Source organism: Periophthalmus magnuspinnatus, chromosome 19 (assembly GCF_009829125.3).
Source record: "Periophthalmus magnuspinnatus isolate fPerMag1 chromosome 19, fPerMag1.2.pri, whole genome shotgun sequence".
NCBI lineage: Eukaryota > Metazoa > Chordata > Actinopteri > Gobiiformes > Gobiidae > Periophthalmus > Periophthalmus magnuspinnatus.
The window spans coordinates 21,480,500-21,507,928 of record NC_047144.1 but is presented as its reverse complement, the minus strand read 5'-3'; the positions used below and the strand labels follow the sequence as shown (position 1 = coordinate 21,507,928).

The 27,429-nt window shown below is 37.5% G+C and overlaps 1 protein-coding gene and 1 long non-coding RNA gene across 2 annotated transcripts; one reads left to right on the top strand and one right to left on the bottom strand.

Moving 5' to 3' along the window:
* Positions 1–848: 848 nt before the first annotated feature.
* On the bottom strand, positions 849–13,476 carry LOC117387628 (cerebellar degeneration-related protein 2-like). The gene is made up of 6 exons (XM_033985167.2): positions 13,267–13,476; positions 5,284–5,396; positions 4,399–4,547; positions 3,647–3,811; positions 2,815–3,025; positions 849–2,517 (listed from the first exon to the last, which is right to left on the bottom strand). The coding sequence occupies exons 1-6, from the start codon at positions 13,346–13,348 to the stop codon at positions 1,750–1,752; spliced, it is 1,488 nt and encodes a 495-aa protein (XP_033841058.1). The 5' UTR covers positions 13,349–13,476; the 3' UTR covers positions 849–1,749.
* Positions 13,477–19,604: 6,128 nt separating this feature from the next.
* On the top strand, positions 19,605–26,904 carry LOC129457165 (uncharacterized). Its single transcript, XR_008649124.1, has 3 exons — positions 19,605–19,921; positions 23,305–23,467; positions 25,704–26,904. It is a non-coding gene; the product is annotated as an uncharacterized LOC129457165 (long non-coding RNA).
* The last annotated feature ends 525 nt before the right edge of the window (positions 26,905–27,429 follow it).

The following is a 27,429-nucleotide window of genomic DNA, read 5'->3' as shown; positions in this document are numbered from 1 at the left end:
ACGGCGGGCCAGTGGTCAATTCAGTGGATAATTTGGATGGTGCATTTAACATAGTTTTGACATCATACTTTAAATAAGGTTTGAAATATTAATATTAGGCCTGTATGACAATGTAATATGGTGTTATTTAGGTTATATTGGTAGGATTACTCAAATTTGCTGTAAAAAGTGCTGATTATGATCAATTGGGCCAAAACAAATTGGTCTGAGGGCCGCATTTTGCCCCCGGGCCATAGTTTGGACACCTCTGCTTTAAGACTTTACATTTGTCTGAAAAAGAAGACAGTACAAACAGTGATCCGGAAAGTTTGACTCAAATTAGGCACATTCTTTTAACACAGCTTTTCCAGATCAGTACACTTATCATTTCTCCCATCACTGGACATCCCATATTTAACCTACGTAGGACTACCTTTGGCCTACTCACTTCTCTGGTCTACATACACAAACCGTACCCAGTTCTTGTATAAATCATATAAGTCATAATAAAGGGTTGTCTGTCCACAGTTTTACGAGCCGCTTTATAACATACTGTATAAAATATGAAAATGAAACGCATTGGAAACAAGTTGTGCAGCTCATCTTCGCAAAAGCCAAGTTACATGTTCATTAGTCTGGTATAATAATTAGCAAAACATATTATTCTGAGTTGTCAAATCTAGTAAGGCACAGTAAAAAATACTGTCTAAACTAAAAAAAAGAGAAAAGTTGTAGTTATAAAGTTAAGAAAGCACAAGTCTAATTTTGGAAAAGCACTAATCGCTGTGGCACTCCCAGGAGAGTAACCTGAGAGGTACTCCTTTTTATGTTCTATTTATGGTCTAATTACATTATTATAGATACGCTATTATAGAGTAAGGTTAAAAATATTTCTACCTGATTATAATATTGATAAAATAGCTAAATAATGGGTTAGAAAAGGTCATTTAGGGAACATTTTTTAAATTATATTACTGTACATGCAACAGTTTTTTGTGCTCCCAGTGCAACTCATCCATCTCCACCCAATTGAACACTGAAATTATGTAACGTATTGATGAGGGACCTTGTTTCTTACAATAGATTAGTGTTGTAACGATACTAAAATTTCAAACTTGATTTCAATACTAAGGAATAGACTTGATACTCGATATTGATTCTGATACTACAATGATAATAAAAACACTATTTAGCCAACAGAATTTGATTTTCAGCATTACATCATAGTACTTTTATATTACCATGTGGCCTTATATCTCAGTCATCCGTGTAGGTTCCATAGTGGTCCATGGGCGTATACTAAGTCTTACAGTTGTTCTACAGCTCAAGATCATTCTAAAGTTATAAATTTCTGTCCATCACTCGATTATCAGGAATAAATCATGGACATCAGTGGTCACAGATAGCACAATCAACTCAACTTTTCCTTTTAAAGTGGAACTAAACACCTAAACTCCTCCTATAAACACATTTCAAATAGAGCTGCTAAACTGGGCAGGACTAGAGAAGAAAGTGAGGAAGGAGGAAGGAACAGTGTGATTGGTTTAACAGGTATCCACACTTCAAACTCTGCCCTTGCAGCCAGGTGTTGGTAATCAGAAAGTAATGGCTGTAAGCAGGGCAGTCATGTGTGATATCATGTAGCACTTGAAATAGCCAAAAAGGACAAGGAACAGAACACAATGCTATTAAAACGCCATGTACACAGTTACGTAGCAAAAACAGTTGATTTAGTGTTTAGTTCCACTTTAATAAAACCATACGGCTTTCTTAGTGTTTGCTAGCTTTGCCTGATTTCCCTTTCGCTTTAGCTGCTTTCGTGGCTTTGATGTCCATCTTGGTTTTCTGGATGCGTGAGAATATCTCCTTGAACAGCGTCTTGTACTCAGGCGTGTTCTGCCCTAATCTCTTGTCCACGGCCTCCACCTGCCTGCTGATGCTCTCCATGGCTTCAGGTGTGGACGGCGACTCCTGTGTGGGCGTGGTGGGGGGCGGGGCCGGCACAGGAGCCACGGCGGCGCAGTCTTTCATGGACGGGTCGCGGGACACCGGGCGGGACGTCTGCACCTCGGCGTGGCACAGACTCTCCTCGTGACGCCTGCACTTGCCCAGGAGCTCTTCGTACTTCTCCAGCAGGGCGTGGTACTGCTCGTCCACCTCGCGCAGAATGGACATCCCCCGTTTGCGCACGCTGTTAGCATGGAGAGCGTAGCTGCCCCTCCTGCGGCCTGAAGGGTCCCGGGCCACGATGGCGTTCAGGGCGGTGTCGCTGCAGCTCTTCCTCACGGGGCTGGAGTCAGGTAAGGTTTCGCCTCCCGCTCCTTGGCCGTGCTGGGTGGTCTCCCGCACGCCTCCACCCTCCTCCCCTGCCGAGTCCATGAAGGTGTCGATCTCAGGGGTGCTGTGGAGAACGGTCTGGGTGAGGGTGAGCCCGTCCTCGTCGCTGCTCAGGAGGTAGGTGCGAGCGCGACGAAGCTGCTGGAGCTCCAGGAGTTCCACCTCCAGCTCTCGCACTCGCGCCTGGCAGCTTTCAGCGTCCTGCAGCAGAGGGAGCACAGACGTTGATCTTTTTGTTTTAACAGTTTTTTAAGATCTCCCAAAAGCAAAGTTTACCATCAAAACTCTCAAACTTTGGTCATGTGTTTTATGGTTGTGTCAATGTCCTTAACCACATGACCACAGGCCTGCAGCATTAAGAAAACAAGCTGAATACAATGAACTGTTTGAAAAATGTTCCAAATGATTTAACCACCATGATCAAACTAAACCAAGCTTCAAAAATTGTGCTAAAACGATTGAAAAAAGTACTATCTTATGATTCTATTCACATCTCACCTGCACTCGTGTCTGCAGTCGGGAGAACTCGGCCAGCAGCAGGTGGCACTCCTTCTCCACTGCATCCCGGCGCCCTCTCTCGGTCCTTATGGCGGCTCTCAGGGAGGACACGGCCTCGCGGAGCTGCAGGTTCTCCTCCTCCTCGCACGGCTGCTGCTTAGTCTCCACAGAGAAGCTCTCCGCCCGCCCCACCACAAACTCATCCTCATACCTGGAATGCACATCGGGACATACCTACTCAATAACAACCTTTATGAGGTCAAAGTTGATGCTGCACATGTCTAAAGTTAATGTTCAAAGCGTTAATAAAGATACAGTGGCTCTGTCAAAGCTTTAAATCCATTTAAATGAATCACTGTATTGACCGTCAGCCTCAACCTTCAGCTTCAAATATGTTTCAAAATGGCCCTCAATAAAAAAAAACCTTTGGATTAGAACCTAGAACTCACTGTATTATAACACAAATCTGCATTTTAACAATATTCATTTACCCATCTGTGTTAAACATGATTGTCCTTATAGAGCGTTGTGATGTCGTCTGAAATCCAGTAATACTAATAAAATATTTGAGTGAACAATATCTCATTTAAATATAATCAAAATATTTAAAAAAAATGTAGCACTAATGAACAACTACGAATTAACTGAATGTCATGATTGATTATAGCATCAATTTATGCCACAATATGAGCAACTAATTTATAAAGAATAATGAATGTAACTTTATTGTTAATAGTTGTGAAAATCATCAAATCAAAAGCTCGTTGTTGTGGCGTCCTTTTGGTTCTATCCACGTGGCCTGAGCCCTGAGCCTGGGGTGGTGCAGACTTACTTGGGTGCAGTACACAGCTCTCTCAGACAGGGGAAGGAGTGGATGGTCTTCCTCCTCTCCCTCTTCTCCCTCCGCACTCGCAGCTGCTCCATGGACCGGAGCTGCTCCAACTGGCCCGTCAGAGTCTCCACCTGCTTCTGCAGCACCTCGATGCACCCGCTAAGGCTGCGGGACAGAAATAATGACATTTAATCAAAAGTCATCAGACATGGGTAAAAAGAGCAGCCAAAAGAAAAAAAGGATGAATAGAATAAGATAAGAGAACCTTTATTTCAGAAATGTTAGAGTTGCAACACAACAAAACTATTATAAAATCTCAATACAAAAGTAATTCAAATTTAGTCCTTTAAAACCTTAGACCAAGAAAAGCCTTTATCCTTTATGAAAAATGTACATAAAGTTACTGTTATATCCGAACTATATTACTCAAGTATAACTGCAATTAAAGTAATTATTTCCCACCATGTCTTAATAAGGTTAAGAACAAATTGAACATGTAATACCACACTCTTTTACTTCTTCATTTGAATATTTTAAATGTATAACAGTTGACAATATAGGATGATTTGTAAAGTTGTGTGTGTTGCTTGTCTATTGACCAGACTCACTTCTTCGTAAAGTATTTAAGGAGTGTGTATTTTCAATCCCAGGCACCTTTTTATCATTCTTTCCGTTCAAACAATCAGTCCTTTTTCTTGAGGGTTTGGGTGACTGCGTTTCACGTGATTATACATGATATTTGTAGAACCTACCTCTCGATCTTGTGCTGAGAGCTCTTGCTGTCCTGCACCAGAGTGTGGTTGGTGCGCTCTAGCTCTCGGGCCGTCCCGTCCAGCTGCTCGTAGACTTTGGCGTGTTGTTCGTTCATGTCCCGCAAAACGTCCAGCTGCTTAGACAGGTACTGGAAAACACATGTACCAACATATTACTGGTATATAGGGCTAAAACAAATGTAGGAGTTCTGAAATGTGGTTCTTGTATTAGTTTGTCAGTTCATTTTTCAGTATTTTGGCAATATTTTGGACATGATTATAATATGAACTTTGAACAGAATCCTATTATTACACATAACATAAATCGCAATCTAATCACAATCACAATTCTGGTCAGAAAATTGCAAATAGATAGATTGTTGCCTGGGCTACAGCTGAGTCTGGTCAATGGTGAATCCCCTGTTTTCAAATGAGTGTGATTGACAAGCGGGTTAGCCAATCAGGGACAGACATATCACAGGGGGCTAAAACACATCATGGATTTCGGCAGAATCAATTAGCAAAGCACTAAACTCTGTAAATAACTTCCTTCTTTTCACATGTGTCACTGAAAAACGATCATGTTTGACTAGACTGACATCAAACTGTATAAAAAATAGAGAGATATCATTCTGGATTTGCCAAGGAAGTAGTTTTTTTATATACCGGTAAATATAATGTGAGTCTGGTCTCCGCTGATCTTAAATGTTATCAGTCTTCTAATTGTCGAGAAATGAAAACTCCAGCCCCACCTGAGAGAATGACATTACCGTTCTAAAATCTGGAAACAACCAACTCATCAATGCATCTTACTTGCTACTGCTTATTTCTATACTCATTAAGCAGTAAACAGCAGACATATGGCCTTACTATTACTAACCATACCTCAATCTCTTGCACCTGCTCTTCATTAGTGATGTACATCTGCTGCAAAGAGTCCTCCAGCTCCTTGTTCCTCTCCAGCAGAGTCTTGCCCAGTTCTGCAGCCAGATGCAAGTCTGGAAACACAAAATTGAGAAACGGTAGAATATAATTTTTATGCTGAGGGTATTTTAGTGTAATGACATACAGACAAGGAGATATGGAGGGATGTAAAAGTAGTAATTGTCACCATTTATAATAGTCTAATGTTCTATTCTGAGCGTGAACAGGTCTGGAGTTGGTGACAGTGATTAAAGATGTCACGAGGCCTGTGCCATGGGCTGAATCTGTTATGGAAAAGGGTGCACAGAGGATTGTTACATAATTAATGGGTAAAACAATGTAGTTGTTTGGGCATGTGTTCTTTTTGTGCAGTAGTTTGTCTTTCCCTTTCCATTCGAACAGCTGGATTAGCTGTATGATGCCCACTTTTGGAAATAATCGGGAGTGAAGCATTTTGGAATGAAAATCAAGCAACTGTTGACTATTGGCAACATAGCGTGACCAGATGTTATGTTATTATTACAGATTTCCTTAAAGGGCCTGTAGCCTACCATATTTTTCCCATGTATTTGTAATATTTGTCTTGCCCAAGTACAGATAAGCCTCTTTTTCATTGGCACAGTTCACTTGGAGTCACTTTGGAATCTTTCTGGTGTGGCTCTTTCTGTCTTCCTTAATTAGACCTGCACTTCTAATTGTGCAATTTTTGGGTGTGACCATTTTAAAATCTGCTTTAGTCTTGTGTGAGTCATGGTTTAAAGCTGGACTACACAACTGTATTCTTCTAAATGAGTTAAATACGTGTTTCCCCTAAAAAAAACCATACATTTTTTCATATGGCCCAGCTATAGGTAAGTTCAAATCACTTTAAACCACTAAATGCAATTTGACTGATGATTGTTTGACACCTCAAAAAAGTCAATTTCTTATTTTTTCTTCGTCTCCACATCGACTGTCTCTGTGCACAGTATTTGTCTGTATTTGTCCTTGGCGCATCCTCCCAACTACCATGTGTGTGTGTCACCTTGTTATTTGCACGGGTGAGTCAGCAGAACACAACCCTGACTGGACACTAAGCATTCTGGGTCCATTTAAAAACAGCAGACAGACACAGAGGGGCTAATAGATGCTTTTCTGGAGCCGTGCCCTTTACTCACTTAATGAATTACTATTATTAGTTTGTAGCATGGGTTCATTGTCCATCCTTGCTCTCTCAACAATTTCTGACATTACAGTTTGGTTTAATAAAGTTTATAGTTTATATCTTGTTTTAGTAGTTCAGTAGTTCATATATACACATTTTTGTCTGGGATAGCAACCCTAAATTCACTCTGCACGCAGGTTCGTGGTTCTCATCATGATATATGGACCAGCGGAGGGCCAAAATAAAAGTTTTTGTGATTAATATTTGCATAATTTCTCTCATTTTATTATGTTATTCCATTTTTTATTAGAATTAAATGTACAAGCCAACCCGTGCTGCACTTCTTTTTCTATTGCTGTCTTACAAAACATTAAAGCTACAACTTTTTTTATGGTTCTATTGCTCTATATCTGCCCTTGAAAAGTTATGCGTTTATCATTCTAATGTAGAAAAGAATAGAATTTCCAAATAAAATACGTTTTTTTATGCCTTCAGTATGTTACACGTTATGCTTTTTCAGTGGACTAGTTTGATATTTATTTTGATGATTCTGAATGTGAATGTGCCACACTACGCCCTCAGTTTCCTCCACTCCACCTGATATTTAGGCACGACACACGTCTTGTTTAGAGCTCCATGTCCCACGCTCTCAGTACTATGTCCCTAACGCTGCTGTTGAGTTAACGACGGGGCGCTATAGGTCAAAAAAACAATTAAGCCTATATTATTGTGAAATTCCACTATACACTTTATTACTCTAACACACAACACATTATCCACCTAGCCCAGGGATGTCCAAACTTTTCTCATTAAGGGTCACATATAAAAACACACACAAAGCCGAGGGACGATTCAGAGCCATAGAGTGATCACGAATACAGTGAATACTTCAAATCTGCATTATTATTACAAATTAGACTGAACCACTTATTCACGCTCACATCCTCAATAGGACACATTAAATATTTGATATGGGCTTGTTAAAGTGGATTTTCAGAAATGTGCAGTAAAAAGTTCTTTTTTACTGCACATTTTTTGTGTCATTCCCAATTAATTGTAATATACAAATGAGTGGTTGTATAGTGAAGTCGTAGAAGCCATATTGACTAAAAAACACAATTTTTAGAATTGTATTGCGATTAGATTCGGGATTTACCGTATAATTTGATTCACAATTTTTTTTTAAAGACAAAAAGACTAAAATATAAACTGGCAAACTGATACAAGAATTACATGTATTTCAAAACATTTACACTCTAAAAAATTACAGGGTCCGCAGTTTTTTTGCAAAATAAGACCTGCTGTTTTGTTGATTGTGGAAAGAATTATGGTATTTCAAAAATTTCAGCCTTTGCCATTTGCTAATTGCGTCCATTCAACTGAACAAAACCAGAAGAAAAGGGAGCGTTTGTCGAATTCCACTGTGTTTTTCATTTCATTTTTCATTATTACTTCCTATTATATGACTATTGCACCATTATTACTGAACAGATGGTTGCTGTTAAGAATAAACTCAATAAATGAACCGCTCTTCCGATTCTGTTTCCTCAATAAAACGTGAGGTTAAGTTAAACAAGCAAGAACAACTGAACGACAGCAAACAACACAACAGCAACCACATATAGATTTATATTATTCCCAGAAAAGCTGAATGTATTTTCCCTTATGACTCTGCAGGAAGAACACATGACGACCACTACATTGTATTGTTTATGCATCATGTGCAGCCTATAGCCTGCCCTGTGGTTATATAACAAAACGCTCCAAATTAGCTGAACAAATGTTTCCCCAAATGAAAAACAAAGTCAATTCGCACTGGGAATAGTAGCACATCTGTCACAGTACAAACAAATATGTCTGACTCCCAGCTGCTGGGATTGCAAAGTGTTTCATGAATAAAAATGATGAAAGATAAATATGTTAATAATGTAGAGGAGGCAGTTACAGTTTGCATCAGAAATATCATGTGAGCGCAAGTCCAGGAATGTTTTTTTGCTACGGGGCTATAAGGAAATTGTCTTGATCTGCTTTGAAATTCATATAGGGTACGCAGATGTCCCTATTGACCCGGGACAATCCTAGTTTTGAGCTCTGTGTCCACTGTCGCAGCAGATTTATCCAAAACCACTGATTTGTTCCAGCTTTATACAAGAAATGTCCCAGGTATCTCTATTTTTGACCAATTTGTAACCACCAACAGTAAAGGGAGAAATATATTGCCATTTATTTAGCTAAAATACAGAAAAATGCGCTTGGAAAAGACGATAAAGTAACAAAATCCACCGACAGAAGTCCCTCTGATTATATACTGACCCACAAGCGAGGCAAGAATGGACAATGTTGCGCGCTCTTTTCACAGTTTTTTTTTTGTACCAACCATCCCAGCCCGGATGTGTCCTACTTTTTAATTTTGAAGTACTCTGATTTAGCTTACAGGAAGTAGGACTACACTTAGCATTTTTGGTTAAAGTAGAGCATTGATATATTAATCGAATGCAGTCAATAACATATGGAAGTCCAAAAATGATATAATTGTGAATAAATCAAAGTAAAAATAATAAAAATAAATAAATAAATGCATTAATAAAAAAAAATATGTATTATAAAAAATACTTAATAATATAAAATAAATATATTTCAAAATAAACATTTGTAGAAGTGAATGAAAAAATGAAAAAATTAATATAAAAACGTAAAAACAAGCATATTTTAGCTTAGCACAGAATGTATGCATTAATGTATAAATGCATAATAAAAAGTATGGCAAGCTAACTTAATCTTAACTTTTAATTAGTGATTTAACCAATATTCAGCCATGGTTGGTTGGTTAGTTGGTTAGTTAGAACAACCATTTTGTTCATTTGGTGTTATATTTCCTACACAAATCATAACTAAATACGATTTTTACTTCCTTTTCTTCCTTTTTACATCATGTATTTGTGAAAAAATATTACAAAACATGAACAAGAGAACAGATAGATGGTGAAATTATATATAAAAAGAATAAATATGCATGAAAACTACACTGTGAATTCCCGCTTACATAGACTCAGCCCAAAACTAACACTTTGTCCATTTCCTCTCCCCAACCCACCGGCCAAATCCCACGAGAACCACCGGACACTAGCCTGCAGTGTCCACATCTACGTGTCACTGTGTGTGGAGGGAAGGCACAGTGCATTCCGAGTGCTGCACAAGGGGCCAAGAGAACAGGCCCGGAGCGCAGAGAGAAAGCCCTAACAAAGACATGAGCAGAGAGAGAGGAGAGGACAGCCAATCAATACAACTCACCGCACTGACAAACAGCTAAGCAAGTCAACACTGCACTCCCTCCACAGCGGAAACCACGTCGACAGATCACAATGGCTCACAAAAAAGTAGTAATTTAAGTTGTTTAGGCTTCAAATTTTAAATAAAGGTTCACGTCGGAGCACATTGTAAACACGTACATTGACATTTGAGAGGAGACACCAAATATAATAATAATAATTTTAAAAAAGCATGTATTTTGGATCATGTTTGTAGACGTCTAAACTACAAAAAATATAGATAACATGGCCCATACGCACAATATTATAACTCTACAAACGGAGAGAGGTCAAGTATCCAGTATCCAAGAGTACTATTACTTCAAAGTACTGTTACAAAGTCCAAGAAACTACTCAAATAATCTGAGGGAAACTACTACTCAAGGAAGAGTAAGTGTTTTGACATACCGTCTGATTAATCTTAAAGTAATTATAAGGAAAAACGGGATAATAATGCAAAAAAAATCTGATATTTTCAAAGGAGAGCCACAAAAATTTGAAAAACGAAATCATATCTGAAAAAGTAGTGCAAGAAACGCAATTGTTTAAATCATTTTATATTGTTAACATGAAGCTTTTGTCACTTGTAAACAAAACTTTACTCAAGTAAGAGTCAAAATAGTACTCAAGTAGGAGTATCATGTCTAAAAACTCCTCTGAGAAGTACAATTTTGTCTACAAGTTGCCATTAAACTACTTAAACACATGCTAACTGTCATCTTCCTAGCTTTAATTTCAAAGTAATTGCAATTCAACTTCCATCCCAGCATAAAAGTGAACGCAAATACTATAAGAATGGGTTGATCTCTTTCACAGTTGTTTGGGTAGGTGCCGTGATTCCAGCGATTCTCCCCCGTGAGACTCGTCGGAATGTGCACAACAAGACGCCTGCTCCTGTCTCGCTCTGCACAGACACAAGCCTCCAAAACGATCAGCTTTTGGAGTACACAACTGCATTGAAATACCTTTAAAAGTGGCACTAAGCATAATAATAGATGGTGATAATGGGGTAAAAATGAGTTTGTTGGCAACAGAGGGGAGCAGCTGAAGTCCCAGATTGCGGTTGGACAAAAGCCAGTGGAGCGTCCGGCCAAGACACAACACGACCAGACAAAGACGACAAAAGGCACACCTCATGTCTCAGAAAACTCTATCTGTAAAATATGGAAACAGTAAAAACATGGCACTGATAGTTTAGTTTAGTTACAATAATTAATGATAAACAAATGTGTAAAAAGGATAATGCTTTGACATCTCTCACTATGTCGCAACCCTGTAATATTTGGAATAGTTTTGGTATGAGCTAATGCTACGTGATACTGTATGTCTGCAGGAAGAAGGGGATTTGAGACTTCAAAGAGTAAAATTCCTGTTCTTTTTTTCCTATTAACATTGACAAAATATTGAAATTTGAAGGATTGATTCAATATCTTTCTTTATTTTGTCTTTATTTAACAGGGACGATGTATAAATTCATTACAAAAGAAAAGATGATTTGTACCAGATTGCATTATGTTACATTACATTTTTGTCTTAATATTAAACATTTGGAAGAGTGTGGGGAAGAAATTAATGGGATTTTTACTACTGGAACCAAAGCAAACTTTAAAATGGGCTGGGCATCAGTGTTACTTGGATAATGTGGTTTTGGTTAACTGTTTCATACGCATTATTTCGAAATCCTCAGCCCACTGCTCCAGATGAGGTGTCCCAGCTGCATTGAAGGACAGGCCAAATGCAGAGGACACATTTCACTATTAGGACAATAAAGCGCACCTTAACCTTACAATCTGAGGGGGACATGCAGCAACCTCGTGTCTCCATGTGTCCTTCTTACTCACTGTCACGTAACAATGTCTCCTCTGTCTCCTCTCTAAGCCACAGTGACGTCCCCAAATGTCACTGTGCATCTGGGACGAGTTCAGGCCTTCGACATCCTCTCACCCAGCTCTTATAAGACAACACACTTTTTTCACAAACAACTAACGATAAAGCATGCACCGTGTTTACCTCCAGCTAGGGCAGAGCGACACTTTTTCTCACCCTCTCCTCTTTCAAAAGAAGCAGATCATTTTATTTACTTTTTAACGGCAAAAGAAAATGCAAAGCGTGTGCAATTCTCCAAAATGTTCATTCTTTTTAGCCATTTCGTCCACCCTTATCTCCAGCTAGCTTCTCGACAATACACAGGTTGAAAGATAAGCTGAATAATTTTATGCCTGATAGATTTTTTTTAGAGCTGTGGTGTCTGTGATGGAGAGGAGGACACTGGCCAAGCTGCTCTCTGCCCTGGACAACAGCAGTTACTCTCTGCATGAACTGGTGCTCCTTCAGTGAAAGGCTGTTCTCACTCTCCTGCTTCACAAACAAGCTCAGGAAGTCCTTTTTAGTTTATAATGCGTCCATGTAACGAAGGGAATGACGGTATCACTATTTCTATGCATGAGTATCTTTAATGCCTGTTTTAAATCTCCGTATGAGTCTTCACATCAGCGATCCCTCACTCCATCTCTCACTCATAAGCGGCAGTAGTACAGTAGTAAATGCTTGGCACACAGACAGTGATTGGCAGATGAAAAGAGAAACAGGAAACGAAGACGCACTGAACTAAATACTGTTTTGTTTCACAGAGCTTAGACGTGCTGCTGAGTCATACAGGAGAGCCAATTCCACATGCTAAAGCTGCTCAAATAAACATTATGTATGAGCCAATGACTGTGGTGATGAAAGAAAAGAATACAGTATTATAGATGTAGAAGAACAACGCTGCCATAAAATGAATTTGCAAAGCTATGATGATGCTGAAGTACGGGTTGCTTTGAATATATTTTATTGTGTAGCCTATTTATATTTGCAAAAAGGCACTTTTAAATCGATTTTTACTTGAACGCACCCTGATGTATAGAGTCAAGCCTTTACAATTAATTACATTTCTTGATCGTTACATGGAAAATATATAGTCTTTGCGCTGTACATAATAGGCCAATGAGTTAGAACATTATAGATTACACATTAATTGCTGCAGCTGCCTGTCCACATCAAATGAAAATGGTTTGACTTTTCTATAAAATCACCGTTTTGTTTTGGAAAGCACAGCACTGAATTTGACTAGTTTCAGAAAATGTGCAATACTAAATTGGTCTTTTGGTTTAGAAATCACATTGTTTACTTATTATAAACGGATGAATCAGGGTGTTATTGTAATACTGGCAAATTATGATGCTTTGTTTTGCTGTTTGTTGTTGTAAATCTTGATTGACAGCTCTGGATAATGCTAACAAACCCAAATGCACAAATAACCACTGTAATGGTAGTAGTAGATTATAGGGTAAAGTAGATCTAAAGGAGGAAATAGCTCTAAAATATCAAAATCTATGTAAAATATCAATATCAATATCAGTCTTTTGTTGGAGGCTGACACCGGCCGGCTCACTGCGCGGATGCTGTGCGCACGGAGGCGGAGGATGGGCGCGCTCCTCCTGGTTTACCTACCCTGTTCCAAGTCCTGCTGATCGTACCACGGCTCCTCTTCCTCGGTTACAAACTCCTCGTCCATCGTCCCAGAGCCGAGCATGGGGGCACCGCGCCTGAAAGCACAGAAACAAGCCCGGCCGTGGGTGCAAAACAGCTCCAGGGTGAAGTCTGTACAGAGGAACCCAGCGAAACCACGGCGCGCACCCTCTCTCCTCTCCTCTCTCCTCTCTCCTCTCTCCTCCCGGGGCAGGGCAGGCCGACCGCTGCCGCCTCAGAGCGACAGACAGACAGGAGGCGGGGATGTGCAGGGGTCGGTCGACGCGTGTTCAATCCAGCGGGGCTTCGTGCGCGCTGCTCGGTCACTCCCACATCTCCATCACCCGCCTGGAAAGCCTGGAAGTGGCTGAGAGACGTGGCAGATGTTGCAATGCCGCTTCTCCTCCGGTGGAAGTCCTCTCCCCGGTGGTGTTTGTGGGGTTTTAGCGCCCCTAGAGGCTACACACAGCTCCTGCAAAATAATAGGCAAGTCTGTAATGTAGTGCCCAGGTTTAGCCGCTAGAGGGCGGAGTGCAATTACATGTTACCAGGGGTGGATGAAGTACTCAGTTTATTACTTAAGTAAAAGTACAGATACAGAGGTAAAAGGTTACTCAAGTAAAAGTAAAAAAATCTACATAAGTAAAAGTATTAAAGTACCTGTTTAAAAATGTACTTTTAGAGTAAAAAGTAAAAGTATTTCACACAAGGGGTTGATGAAGTGCTCAATTTTGTAACTTAGGTAAATGTAACGATTCAGATGTAAAACGTTACTCAAATAAAGGTAAAAATATCACTTGAAAAAATCTACACAAGTAAAAGTACAGAGGTAAAAAGTTACTCAAGTAAAAGTTAAAAAAAAAATCTACATAAGTAAAAGAATTAAAATACCTGTTTAAAAATGTACTTTAAGAGTAAAAAGTAAAAGTATTTCACACAAGGGTTAATTACATATTACCTTTGGTGGATGTTTTGATACTTAAATAAAAGTAAAGATACAGAGGTAAAAAGTTACTCAAGTAAAAGTAAAAAATCTACATAAGTAAAAGTATTAAAGTACCTGTTTAAAAATGTACTTTCAGAGTATAAAGTAAAAGTATGTCACACAAGTGTTGTTTGTTAAAGAGTTAAATATAGTGATATTGACATAAAAATGTAACAATACAAATCCTTTTCTTAATTTTTCTCATGAATTTTGTGGATTTCTTTTTGTTTACTCAAAGTCAAAGCCTGCACTCGAAAACAGGATGTTACCACACACAGGGTAAAAAATAACTATTCAAATCATATGAAAAATACTTTTTACTTTTCAGTTCAGTTAAAGAATGCAGTGGAGCAGAAAGTACAGATACTGTTCTTAAATATAGTGAAGAAAAAGCAGAAAGTATCCAGTGTAAAATTGACTTAAGTAAAGTAGAGATACCAAAAGTTCTTCTTCTTAAGTACAGTACTTTACTTCTTTTACTTTTTTACTTTAATACCTTCCACCACTGCATATTAGACAGTAAAAGACATCACATTTCATCATAGGCTTCCCCTTTAAGCCATATCAATATTACATTCATCAAACACATGAAAAAGAAGTGATCTTGTCCAGATGTTGTGTTACAAGAAGTTTTTAGTAAGTTGCCGTCTGACACATATGAAGAAATCCGATAACTCGATGATAAGATAACTACTTCCTCACAAACAAACATGATCCTCTGTGGTTACTTTAATATGATGTTGACATTTGCAAAACCAGGAAGAACACGACAAATTTGAACTTCAGTAGCCCGTTATAACTGTCCTGATCTGCAAGCATCACTGGGAGACTTATTTATGATTCTTTACAAGGGCTGCATGATTTGTGAAAATATGATTAGATTTCAGATTTATTTTAATAACACGATTCTGTTCAAAGTTCAGAAGAATTGATAAAACAGCTGAAGTATGACCTGGCAAAGAACACATTTCAGAACATGTTAGTACAGGGTTAACAGTTTTTACGCAGAATAAGACAGATTTTTGTAATTTCCTAATTGCATTGATTCAAATTGTGATTTAGATTTGATCACGGTTAATCTTACAGCTCTACTCCTCACTCATTTAGGTCAGCTACAGAATCAGAATCAGAAGACTTTTTATTGTGAACGCAGCTCGCAAACTTTGGTGATAAAGTGCAACATAAAAACACCGAATAAGTACAAATAAGCGCATGCATAAAGTTAAAAAAGACATGCTTAAAAATAAAATAAAACACTAGTGTCCAGTTTAGTGCAGATATTCTAAAGTGTCAATGGTACAGATATTATCAAGTGTTCATGAGACCAGGCTAATACTTTTTGTTATTGATACATGGCCTGGTTTATAATACATCTAGTCTCAACTGTTATTTGGATTTGACTAAAAATCATCTGTATTTTATCTTAGCAGCTTTTTTTTTTTTAATGACAATGAATTGTGTTATTCCCTTCCGTCTCCAAGCAGCTGTCCTTCATTTATCAGCCTGAATAATTCTGCTGTTGTCATGACAAGAATGAGCTATTTGTCATGGGACATTTGTCATTCAAAAGACTTTAACCAGAATAGTTCACTGGTCTTCTAATGAATCAGAAATTGAGTAATAAATGACGCAAAAGGAGAATAAAAATGCCATTACTGGAATATGAATTATGCAAGCTGTTTTTCCTGGTTTTACATGTCTTGAAAAAACTTGAAAATAGCAACTTTGATCAACAAGTGGTTATGGAATAAACAAACCTGACAGCACTGATAACGAGGCAGCAATACCACAAACTGTGAAATGTGCGTTTTTGTAAGCTATGGATTGATTTAATAGTGAAATCTCTTCCCTAAGACACATGAGGAACAGCTTGAGCGTTGAGACCGCTTTCACATATTTCAATGCCACGATTATCCCACACATGGCCTACTGTCCTGTGTGTGTGTCCTGTGTGTGTGTCCTGTGTGTGTGTGTCCTGCTGGTCTCAGGCTAAAGAGAGCGACTCAAAACTCTCAGATCAATCTAAAATCAGACATTAAAGGCGCTCGATAAAAAAAATACCTTTGTTATCACCACTGTAACATCCTAAGTAAATATAAAATGTTCAGTTAATTTTGTATTCTAATCTAAGAAATGTATTCAAAATGTTTCACGCAGCTCCGCCTACTTTGAAAAAATGTATTAAACTTTCTTCTGAATAAACTACGTGATCCACTCGGTCTCTGTGAACCGAAAATGCATAGTACCAAAAAGATCCTCGGCCTTTGCTCAGTCGCCTTTTCATTTCAAACCCTCAGACAGAGAAATCACCTCCAGACAGGCTCAAATTGGCTATAGATTTGAATAATTTGACTAGAAATTCGAAAAAGTACATTTTAGACAATCAAAACATGTCCACACTAGTCTAATTATTAAATTGTATTGTTCTGTATCACTGTAAAAACCTGCACATAATTGATTTTTTAAATTAGTTTGGACTGTGGGAAACATACTGTATTAGACATGGGGATATTTATTGTATTTTACTGCTAATGTCAATGATAAACTGTTTGTCTTATAACGTAATTGTACTGAAATGTGTATTTAATGTATGTTCACCTGCATAGAGACTGTACATGGAAAGCAGCAGTAGCCAAATCTGGTACAAATCATCTTTTCTTTTGTAAGATTAATGAATTTGTACATGGTCCCTGACAAATAAAGAATAAAAAAAGAAAGAAATGTAGAAATGGTAGATTACTCTCTATTTAAAAAGATGAAACTCCTGATTTTACCTAATGCTTTACTTTGTTAATGTGTCATATTGTGTGAATGTGTGACTGAACGTAATTGCACTTAGATGTAAATGTAAATCAGGGACTGTACATGCTAAATATTTAACTATAATGTAGTGCGGAACATCTCTGCTTAATGTCTCTATACATTGTCCCTCCAAATAAAGACTAAACAAACATATAACTTACAAAAATATAGTAATTAAAGGGCCTGCAATCTTTAGACACCGTGTATTTGAGTAAAATGTATCTTACCCCAGTACAGATATATTGCTTAAGCAGCTCTTGAGATCAAAGTGAGTCCACTATTTGTATCTATAAAGCATTTTAATGTCTAATAACCAGGAAGTATACGTTAGCATGCCAGTTGTTAGCTTTATCATCAGGGCAAAAACTCGCTCTGGTCTCTGAGAGTTGTGAAAAGCACATATAAACTCATCGCAGTGAATAATTACGATGCTCTGAATGCATAAGGTAAGTGGGGAATAACTTTGGACCACTGTATGCTTTTTAAAATTAACTAGTTCTGTTTTTCCACATTTTTAAGACAGGTACAGCGTTTAAGCTTTGTAATACAGACAGTTTAAGCACTGAATTGAAGAAGTCTACGTATCTAGTCCAAACTTTGTCATTAATAAACAAAATTCCATCCAAAATTTATGGTCATTTAAAGTCATTTTTTCCTGACAGCAACCTATAAACAATATAAACATGGTGTTATATATTTGTATTTGTCAAATCATCAAAACTAATACATGACCTAAATGAGCGTTGGCCCTTGTTTACATTACGGTTGCTAGGTAACAGTCACACAATTACCTGCTGCCCATGTTCAACCAGGAAGTCCAATTATAAACTTCACCAAAATTGTCTAACAAAGGACAGCAAAGTATAACTGTGTTGGAAAAGTCTAAGGAGTACTCTGACTAACCCAAACCATCTGTACACTGATAACAAAGGTATGTGAACTTGGAAATAACAAGAGTATCACATTACAATAAACTGGACAACTGGACCAAAACGTTCAAATCCAGACACGGTACTTCTTCGTCTTTCTTCAACAATGTCAAACTGGAAGTCCAAGAGCGCATTTTTCACCAAATCCCAAGAGTAACCATGCCGATCATACTGCTGGAATAACAAAAAAGCACAAAAAGGAAGGAACTGGCTCATTGTTCGTTATTATGAGTGAGATGCTTCAGCCACAACACATGGAAAGAGAGCACGCCCTTTACTGTAACTTTTCCAAATGTCAATAGACTTACAAGAGAATGGATTTAGAGGTCCAGAAATCTACAGAAATTACATAAAAAACAGAACAGGTTTAGGGAAAAGTGGAAACAACGACACAGTTTGGCATCTCACTAATTCAGCAGCTGTAAAAATGTAAATAAATATATGAAATTATCTGCATAAAAGGGGGGAAGTAAACAGTTTATGTGCATGCAGTTTGTTGGATATTGGGGTCTAGGGGTGTAAATATTAGTGGAAGGTAAGATAAAAGCAATTCAGTTTACAGAATATAAATAGTAAGCAGTAACTTTTTGATTTGTACGTAGTTTAGCATAAGCCTCAGATACTTTTACTTGCATTGAGACAGTGTAAAAGTAAAAGTTTTGGTTACAGTTTTGTGAGTAAGTCTAAATGTGACTGCAACTGACTTGAACATTTGAGTTTACCTGAATTACTTTTTGTTGTTTATCCTTTTCAAAGTACATTTTGGCCATTATTTATGTTTTGTATTATGTATGTTTTGTCTTTGCTATCACATTAACTCATAAATCAGATGTTATGTCCAGACGGTTACTCTTACTTGAGTAGTAGTTTCTGTAAATACTTGTAATTGAGTAATTTCTCGGACCATAACTTTGTACTTTTACTTGAGGTATTATTTTGACATAGCTTAACTGCTCTTTTAGTTTGTTTGGCGACTTTATCTGTACCATCTGTATGAAACTGGGCACTTAACATAATAATACCGGTCACTTTAATATGTCATGTTTGCACTGCTGTTCTGATGATATATATTTTTTTATTATAATAGCTATAATTCTACTTTTTTATATTATTATTATTCAGTATTTTTGTGTTGCACTGTATCATCAAAGCAAGTTCCTAGTTTGTGAGTTGCGTTCAGTGACAATGACAATAAAAGTCTTCCAACACTGTGATGTAAAAATACTACAGAACACTTGGCGACTCTTAATCTCCATTATTAAAATAGGCCTAAACCACGATTTGTTCATGCATGTTTTCATACTATTCCAATACCAGTTATTTCCCTAATTGATTTACAGTGTAATGAAGTAATTGATCATTAACAATCCGTTTCAAATGCAGGCCTTTTGTAAAAGTAGTTGTATTTGGTGGCATTTGTCAGCTGGCGGGACACCAGATGGATGCCTACCCCACCACCCCCTGCTCCCCTGCTCCTTTTAGGCTCGGATCTTGTCTCCACGGTTACGTAGGACACAAAAAGAGAGAGAGAAAGAAAGAAAGAAAGGGGCCTGAGCACAGCTGGTCTTTAGCAACAGCAAGGGGAAGCACACAAGTGAATGAGTGTAAGAAGCAGGGGAGTGAGAGAGGGGAAGAGTGCAAAAGGAGAAGTAGGAGGAGATACGAAACACTCACAGTACACAAAAGCCCTGGGAGTCTGCAGATCGGCCCCGAGAGTCAAGTTACCCCTAAAGCTTCAAGCTTCGCATCTGTAAAAGTGGATAAGAAAGAAGAACAGTGCTGAGTGGATTGTATATACCAACTTGAGTTCCACATGAGAGAAAGAGAGAAAGGGGGAGGGTGAAGACTGTGGAAGGAGCAGAGGTCTGGAGAACATCAGCTTTGGGTCAGCTTTTGAAGAGCTTCTGCAGCACTCAAAGAGGTATGAGGCTTACTACTACTTACTTACTTTACTTAATATATATGTATAGGAGGAGCATTGATAAAGTTTAGTAATTCATCTTAGAAATTCTATTATAATGTCGCATGTATTATCACATACAATCAAACACATTTGTTTAGGCTAAGTAGATAGGTGGTAGAGTAGCCAAAAAATTTACTCAAGTAAGAGTAATGTTACTTTAGTGGTACATTACTCAAGTAGTGGTTCAAGAAATGAATCAAGTAAGAATAATAAAGTATATGGGAAAACTAATAAACTGTCAGGATATAACATCAGATTTATAATTTGAAGTTAATGTAATTAGAAGGACTAAGTATAAAATAATGCACAAAATCTGATGTTAGGTCAATAAAAATATTACTCAAGTATGAGTAAAATTATGCTGCTAGAAAAGTACTCTGAAGAGTACAAGTTCTTTAAAAAGTTATTCAAGTAAATGTAACTGAGTAAAGGTAACTCAGTATTACCCACCTCTGGCTAGGTGACACATTATAATATTCATAGTTGACCAAAGTGCTTCACAAAAATAGGCTACATTTGTCTAAATAAATACAAGAAGACCATGTATTAATGTTCAAAAACAGACTGGTATCTACCCACACACAGTCAAATGCCAAAGAATAAAAATATTTGGAATTAGAAATGCATCAATAACAATCTATATTAATTTTACTTTTGAAACTAAATTGTTGCTATGATTATTAAAAACATTATAATTTTCAAACTATTATTTTTAAGATTTTTAACACGCATATTCACGCATAGTTACCTAGCAACCAGGCAAGAAAATCAGGTAATGCTACACTACAACAATATAAAACACATTTTATAAGCTGTTTGTCGCACTTTTTACACTTAGAAATACTAATAATACCTTTGTAAACTTGTAGGTCTTTAGCTTGCTTGATCGTTAGGCTCTACGCAAAAGCCGTTTGTAATAAAAAAAAAAAAAAAACGAAAAAAAACAAACATTGATTGCTTACTATGCTAACAGTATGCTAATTATGTCATTATGCTAAATTCTTGGGTAATTCTGGTCAGGAAACAGCGTTAAGGTTGGCTACAGTTATTGAGGTAGATTACTTATTACCTTTTTTATCTATATAACTAACTCAGAGTTATATTTCAAACTAAGACAAATGAACAAAAGTATAAAGGGCAAAAGTACTACACTGACCTAGCTGATGGACAACTTTTGCTAACGCTGCAAGCACTGACTGTACTGGTGAGTCAAAACACACTTTGTAGTTATTGTGACATAATGCATTTCATAATTATAACGTCAGATTAATGAAATATACCAACAACAAAAAAATTGTATGTTTTATGTATGTAAGTCTAAATTATGCTCCCAAATACAGTCCAAAAACATTAACAAACTGAACAAAAACTTAATTATGCAAACTATACTTTATGCTAGCTTGAGGTATTGCCATATAAAAATAACCTGTAATTAATCTGTAGTTGGTGATTTTTGATCAGCAGAGTCAATAAGTGACAAATGCACTCCAAAAACTGTATTAAATAAAATTATTCAAATATCAATCACTTTTACTACCATATGTCTCAGTATAAACTAGGATTATTAAAAAGTATCAAAAATCAGATACTCGTCGATCCTAATACTAGTAGGCTTTTGAAACTATATGCTTATTTGTGCAACTATCAATACTAAAAAAGTCACATTCAAAGGACTGGAATGAACCTTTACTGAATAGGTTTAGAATGAACTTGAGCTGTATCAGAAGAAGTATAAGACCACATAGACTAGTGTATGCTCAAGGATCACTATGGAAGTTACCTGGACGACTGAGTGATTACACAGATCTAAGACTGCATGTTAATATAAAAGAAAGTGATATGATTATGAAAATTACATTCCATTGTCTAGAGAAATACTGTTTTTTATCATAGTGTTATCACAATTGGTATTCAGTATTAAGTTTATTCCTTAGTATTGAAATCAAGTTTGAAATTTTAGTATCGTGACAAAACTACATTAAAGCAGAAAATACATTAAGAATTTCTGTAAAGTTCAGAACAGGCTACTGGGATTAAACTTTTACTAGGGAAAATCCAGCATTTGGCCTGTTTACTATTGTATTTATCAAGTTCTATGATAATAAGGATTCCAAAAATGTGAGTACTCCTCTACTTCAATGGGTCGCATCAGACAGGATAGCACCCACACACAGCTGCCCCTCTTATGATGACAGGGCGCTCCAAATGCCATGGCTAAAATAGGCCTTTGGTTATAATTAAACTGAAACGCCCGGGCTGTACCTCTGCTGTGTGGCCATGAGGGAAGAAAGCTTGCAAGGAAAGTAAAGCTGGACATAGTTTTGTATGTGATTATAGTGATATGTTTGCTACTTTTAACCAGTCAAAAATATAACATCATAGTTTCTTTTAAATTGTTAATCACTATGACAACAGTTGAAATTTTGAATCATCCTGAAATACATGTATAGCCATAAGATCCTTGAGTTTCATTTTTGTGGTACACGAGTGCAAAATATTCATTCAGGTAAAAGTGTTTGATGATTAAATACTCGAGTTAGTTAATATTTGACATCATTCTGAGTCAGTAATTTCTTTGTTTTTCACAATTTATTTACAGATGCAACAAGAAAGATGCAATTTGTTATATGTAGAATCCCAATAGAATATTTCAAAATGTACTCAAGCTAAAAGTTTGTGTGGTAAATATTAGGACTGTAGTCAACAAAAGAAATTGTTGGTCAATTTAAGACGTCCTGCAAATCGATTAGTTGGCAAAAAAGAAGATTTGACAAAAGCTTTCAAAACTATTACGTATCTCTATGGATCTGATCCAAACTGCACTCACAAGATTACACCTGCACAAGATTTCATGCAAAAACTATTATTTATGGAGAAAAGTACTAGGAATCAATGTATTTATATAAAGACAGATTAAACTTGTGAATCATGAGTTTCATCTGCCTTTTTATATATAGATACAGAAAGCATCAAATCTTCAGCTATCTCACTCACTTCTCCTTTCTGCTGTAGTCGCATATAAAGCCTTATCATCTAAAATAAAATCTTATGACGGCTGTTACAAATTTTGGTTGACTAAGACACCATCGGCTAAAGGACGACATGCATAGTAAATAGACTAATATATTACTTTTAAGTAAATGTAAAATAATCTCGCATATCTGGGCTAGTGGTTACAAAGTGAAAACACTATTTCAGGATATATATTGTAAGGTCCCATGGCGTAATTGCAGGATAGCTCTATAATTACAGACATAAGGGAATGAGTGGAGAATTTTTTAAAAGTATCCTTCCATTTTCTTTGACTTCCTTGGACATTCATGTGTTTATGCTATTTTCAGGTCTTTTCTTCACCTACAAACTCCATCTTGTTCCTAAACACCAGCATGGACGTCCAGCAGGAGATGCTTGACATCTTCCAGAGAATCTGGGCCAAACTGCAAGGGCTTCCACGGGCTGGGGCTCTGGAGATCGGGGCTTTCACTGTGCTTTTGCTGTTCTTGGGTAAGTCTACAGTAAAAGAATTAGATACAAAGTGAATATTACTGGTATTCATGTTTTACTAGTTATTACTTCATTTGTTGGGATAGTACCTGTGGTAAATATTTATCACAGTTTTACATCAGTCCAAGAGGCTGTTCAAAACAAAGGATGCAAAAAAGATGAAAATTACTAATATGTAATTCTCTCCAAAATACACAAAAACACAATTTTCTGACAGTTTAAACCTCCCTTTAACAAAATACAGTGGCTGTCATTTAGTTTTATTAGTAACTACATCTGCAGCTTATGTCCAACCAGGAAGTGAAATTATAAACTCCAACAAGATTGTCAATACGGCAATGTAGAACCGACTTAAAGTGGGTTAAACATATTTACACAGTTTAATCATTATTAATCACTTTTAGAAAGTAGTAAGTTAAAAAAAGAAATCACAGGTTATAACGACGTCAGTGGTTGGTGGCACTGATCATAAAGGGTGATCTATGCACACACATCTGTATTGATGCAGTGTACACTAACCAGCCACATTTCCTCTGTTTGGAGTGTGCTTATGTGCCTGGACTCTCCGATCTCAAGATGTCCCATACAGCCACTTATTCTCTTCTTGTTTCATAAAAGCGCACGTGCCTCCACCCACATGGAGATGTTACTCAGGCATGACAGATTGTACTGAAAAGTGCTGTGGAATTTTGTATCCCCTGCGTAGTCTGAGCAACGACACCTCCAGTTTGTTGTTGACATTTTCTGTGGTTATGGCATTATCCAACTATTACAGAATTTGTCCTTTTTTAACATTATCAGTTTCTTTGGTCAACTCTTCTCACTGAAGCGGTATGCTATTTACTTCTCATTTTATCTCGGCCAGCTTGTCTCTAGGCTTTCGTTCTTAGCTCTTATTTAAATCTCCTTGTGTGGAAGTTTAGTCAGACTTGAATGGCCAATACTAACGTGCAGTGCTGAGCATTTTCAAGTTCCCGGGTCCTGGACTGATGGTAAATAAACTTCTCCTGCCTCAGACATCCAGGGTCTCCTGCCTCTCTTTACAACTCTAGGACTTGTTAGGACAACACATATTTTCCCTAACAGTTTGGTGACTAGACAATTCAATCTACATAGTGCTGAACTGCAACTGTTTTTCATCTCCTTTTATTAAAGAGAGAAATTTGTGCTTGACAAATTAAAGCCTATGCAATGGGAGTGTATCAGTTTAGTCCTTACAAAGTGTCAATAGTGAATTGGCATTTGATCTTTTTTTGGAGGTCATAAAAGTTTGTGGTGTATTGCTGCTGGGCCTTATTCAGACTAGCTGTAGATGCAGTAGTAGAGCAGCACAGGAAAGAGCCAAGGAAAGCTTCTCTATAAGCATCAACCCTGGAGGCGCCATGTTTGAACTACAGAATCAGTCGATAACATTTTGGTGCATAGAAAACTAATATATATTTTTAATAATATAAATGGTCATCTCTCTGGATGCTACAGTGTTGAGTATTCAAGTCACCGGGCTCCGGACTGATGGTAAATAAAATTCTGTTGTCTCAGACATCCAGAGTCTCCTGCCTCTCTTTACAACTCAAGGACTCATGAGGATAACACTTATTTTGTCTAACAAAAAGGACCTGTAGTGTTGTCCAGCCTACAGTGATTGTTCAGTTAACCATGTCCTTAGTCTATGTGTGGGTGCTGTGTGTAGTTTGCTCCTTGGCGCACTGCATTGATGTGTGCTGTGCACAAGCTCCCGTAGTGACCCTGCACCCTGTCCTCCACAGAACAGGGAGCTGAACATATGTAGAAACCAAACCGCTCCAACCTTACATGTCAGAAACATGCTGCTTTTGCACTTGAGTGGAGGAAAAATGCACACGCATCTGTCCTAAGCCTATGGCTTGTTTTGGATCTCCATCTGAAAGCTCACACGCGGCATGAGGCATGAGGACAGAAGCTGTGAGGGAATCAATGGCGATAAACTGTAGCTCTGGATCTACACAGCCAATGATTTTGGGACTAGCTTTTTCCTGAAGCCCAAAGATAAAGCAGAATTATGGGACATCTTGGAGTGAGTAAGACTGGAGTGTCCAGGTACACGGGTGTGTGGCAAATGTGCCAAACACAGCAACACAGATTACACAGACAGGGTAAACACAGATTATGTTGTAATGTGTATTGTAACCTGTCAGATGCACTGTAGGCTCAAACATGTGTTCCCTTGTCCTTCATGTGCGGTTGTTTCTTCTTTCAGCTACGTTTATCCTGATGGTGGTGATCTCCTGCACCAGCTGCTGCAGCGCCAAAGCAAAGAGGCCATCCACCAGAGTGCACCCTGTCTGACCCCAACTCCACAGAATGGTTCACGTGTAAATACAATATTCAGATGTCCAAGCGTCCAAGCTTTATTTCAAACAACATAGCACATCACAATTTTATACAATTTTCAACTTTTATATCGTTTCACAAGAGTTCTTAAACCAAATTGTGATAGCTATAGTAGGAATATGAACGTTTTTATTTCTACTCTGAGCCATAGCAGTGGCATCTGTAGTGTTTGACCCCTGGAGACAAAGAGCCAGTGTGGTTATCTAACAAAAGAACACAGACGACATCAGACCAGTTTTTCATTCACCAGCACAAATGCACAACGCATTTAGGGGTGGAAGATATATTGGAAAAGTGATAGTATCGAAGTTGTTGTTCTGGAGATATGCTAAATAAGAATGTTTAGTATATATTGAAATGTCTACAGTGTGATCTCCCAAACAAGGGTATAAAGTGTTATTTCTGTACTTTTGTGGTTACTTTACTGGTCCACTTTAGAGATTGACCGATATGGGTGTTTTCATGGCCAAAACTGATACGGATCGTTTGGAATCCAGAGAAATGGCCAATAGATTCACTCTGATTTTTATTATTTTCCTCACAAACCTTTAAGAGAGCTGTGCAGTCTCGTGTTGTGCTGTTATCTCTCTCATTAAAGTGTGTGTACTCTTTAGCCAGCAGGTCGACCAGAACAAAATATTGGTCTGATATTGGTCTATCTCTAGTTCACTTCATTCATGTTTTGTGCGTGCGAGATTTGAACCTCAGTTTGAACATTGAAACAGTCGTGGTTTAACATTCCTTTTTTAAATATTGTCTAAATACTGATATATCGCCCAGCCCTAAATACATTCCATCTTCTACTTACAATGGTACTGTTTTCTGTTTACTCAACTCATATTGTAGTTGCTTTGCTTGTGTAAAGAGCAACAGCGCCTCCTGTTGTCCTGATTTGGACATTGTCTTGCCAAAAGTGCCAATGTTTGGTTCAAATTGTTTCTGTTTTATATGAATTAGTTTAAACTAGTTTTTTATGATGGTTGATATTTTCTGTAGCAGAAAACATTTTGATACTGGTACAACATGTGATTGTTGGATTTAAGTTTGTAATTAAACTGAATGAAATGAAAAATCTAATGTGGTCTTATTTTTCTTAGATTAGTATTATGTGTGCTCTCGCCTTTACTGTGCAAACTACATGATTATTGGATTCCTTCTTTCCCTCCCACTGCCTGTATTTTAAGTAAACATTAACCAGGAACTGTTGCACACTTTTTGCTTTCGATCACACAGAGCAGACTTGAGAGAAAACTGAAAGGCACAGTTGAAATTGTCCTTTTTGGAGCTGACCACAAGCTAAATAGATGAACCTGTAGTCTTCATATAAATGTGAGCTCCTGCAGTTGGAGCCAAGCAGCAGCTGAAGGAGATTTCTGTCCTTGTTCACCACTGCAGTGTTATATATTGTGAGGAGTCACTGAGGCGTGAGGGATCGTACCAGGATATGGCTGTGCAGAGGTGAGCTTTCAAATATGGTTTTAATATCAGAACTGTTCCTTTTGTTTCAGGAAACATCACAAAATATCAGTCTAGAGTTTAAAAATTGTTGGTTAGGCTTTTTGGAATCTATAAAGATGTTTTTTGGCAACAAA

Coding starts and splice junctions, on each gene's coding strand:
- LOC117387628 (XM_033985167.2), bottom strand. CDS start 13,348: ATGCTCGGCTCTGGGACGATGGACGAGGAGTTTGTAACCGAGGAAGAG. Junction 5,397..13,266: donor TCAGCAGGACTTGGAACAGG/GTAGGTAAACCA, acceptor TTGTGTTTCCAG/ACTTGCATCTGGCTGCAGAA. Junction 3,812..4,398: donor TCTCAGCACAAGATCGAGAG/GTAGGTTCTACA, acceptor TCTGTCCCGCAG/CCTTAGCGGGTGCATCGAGG.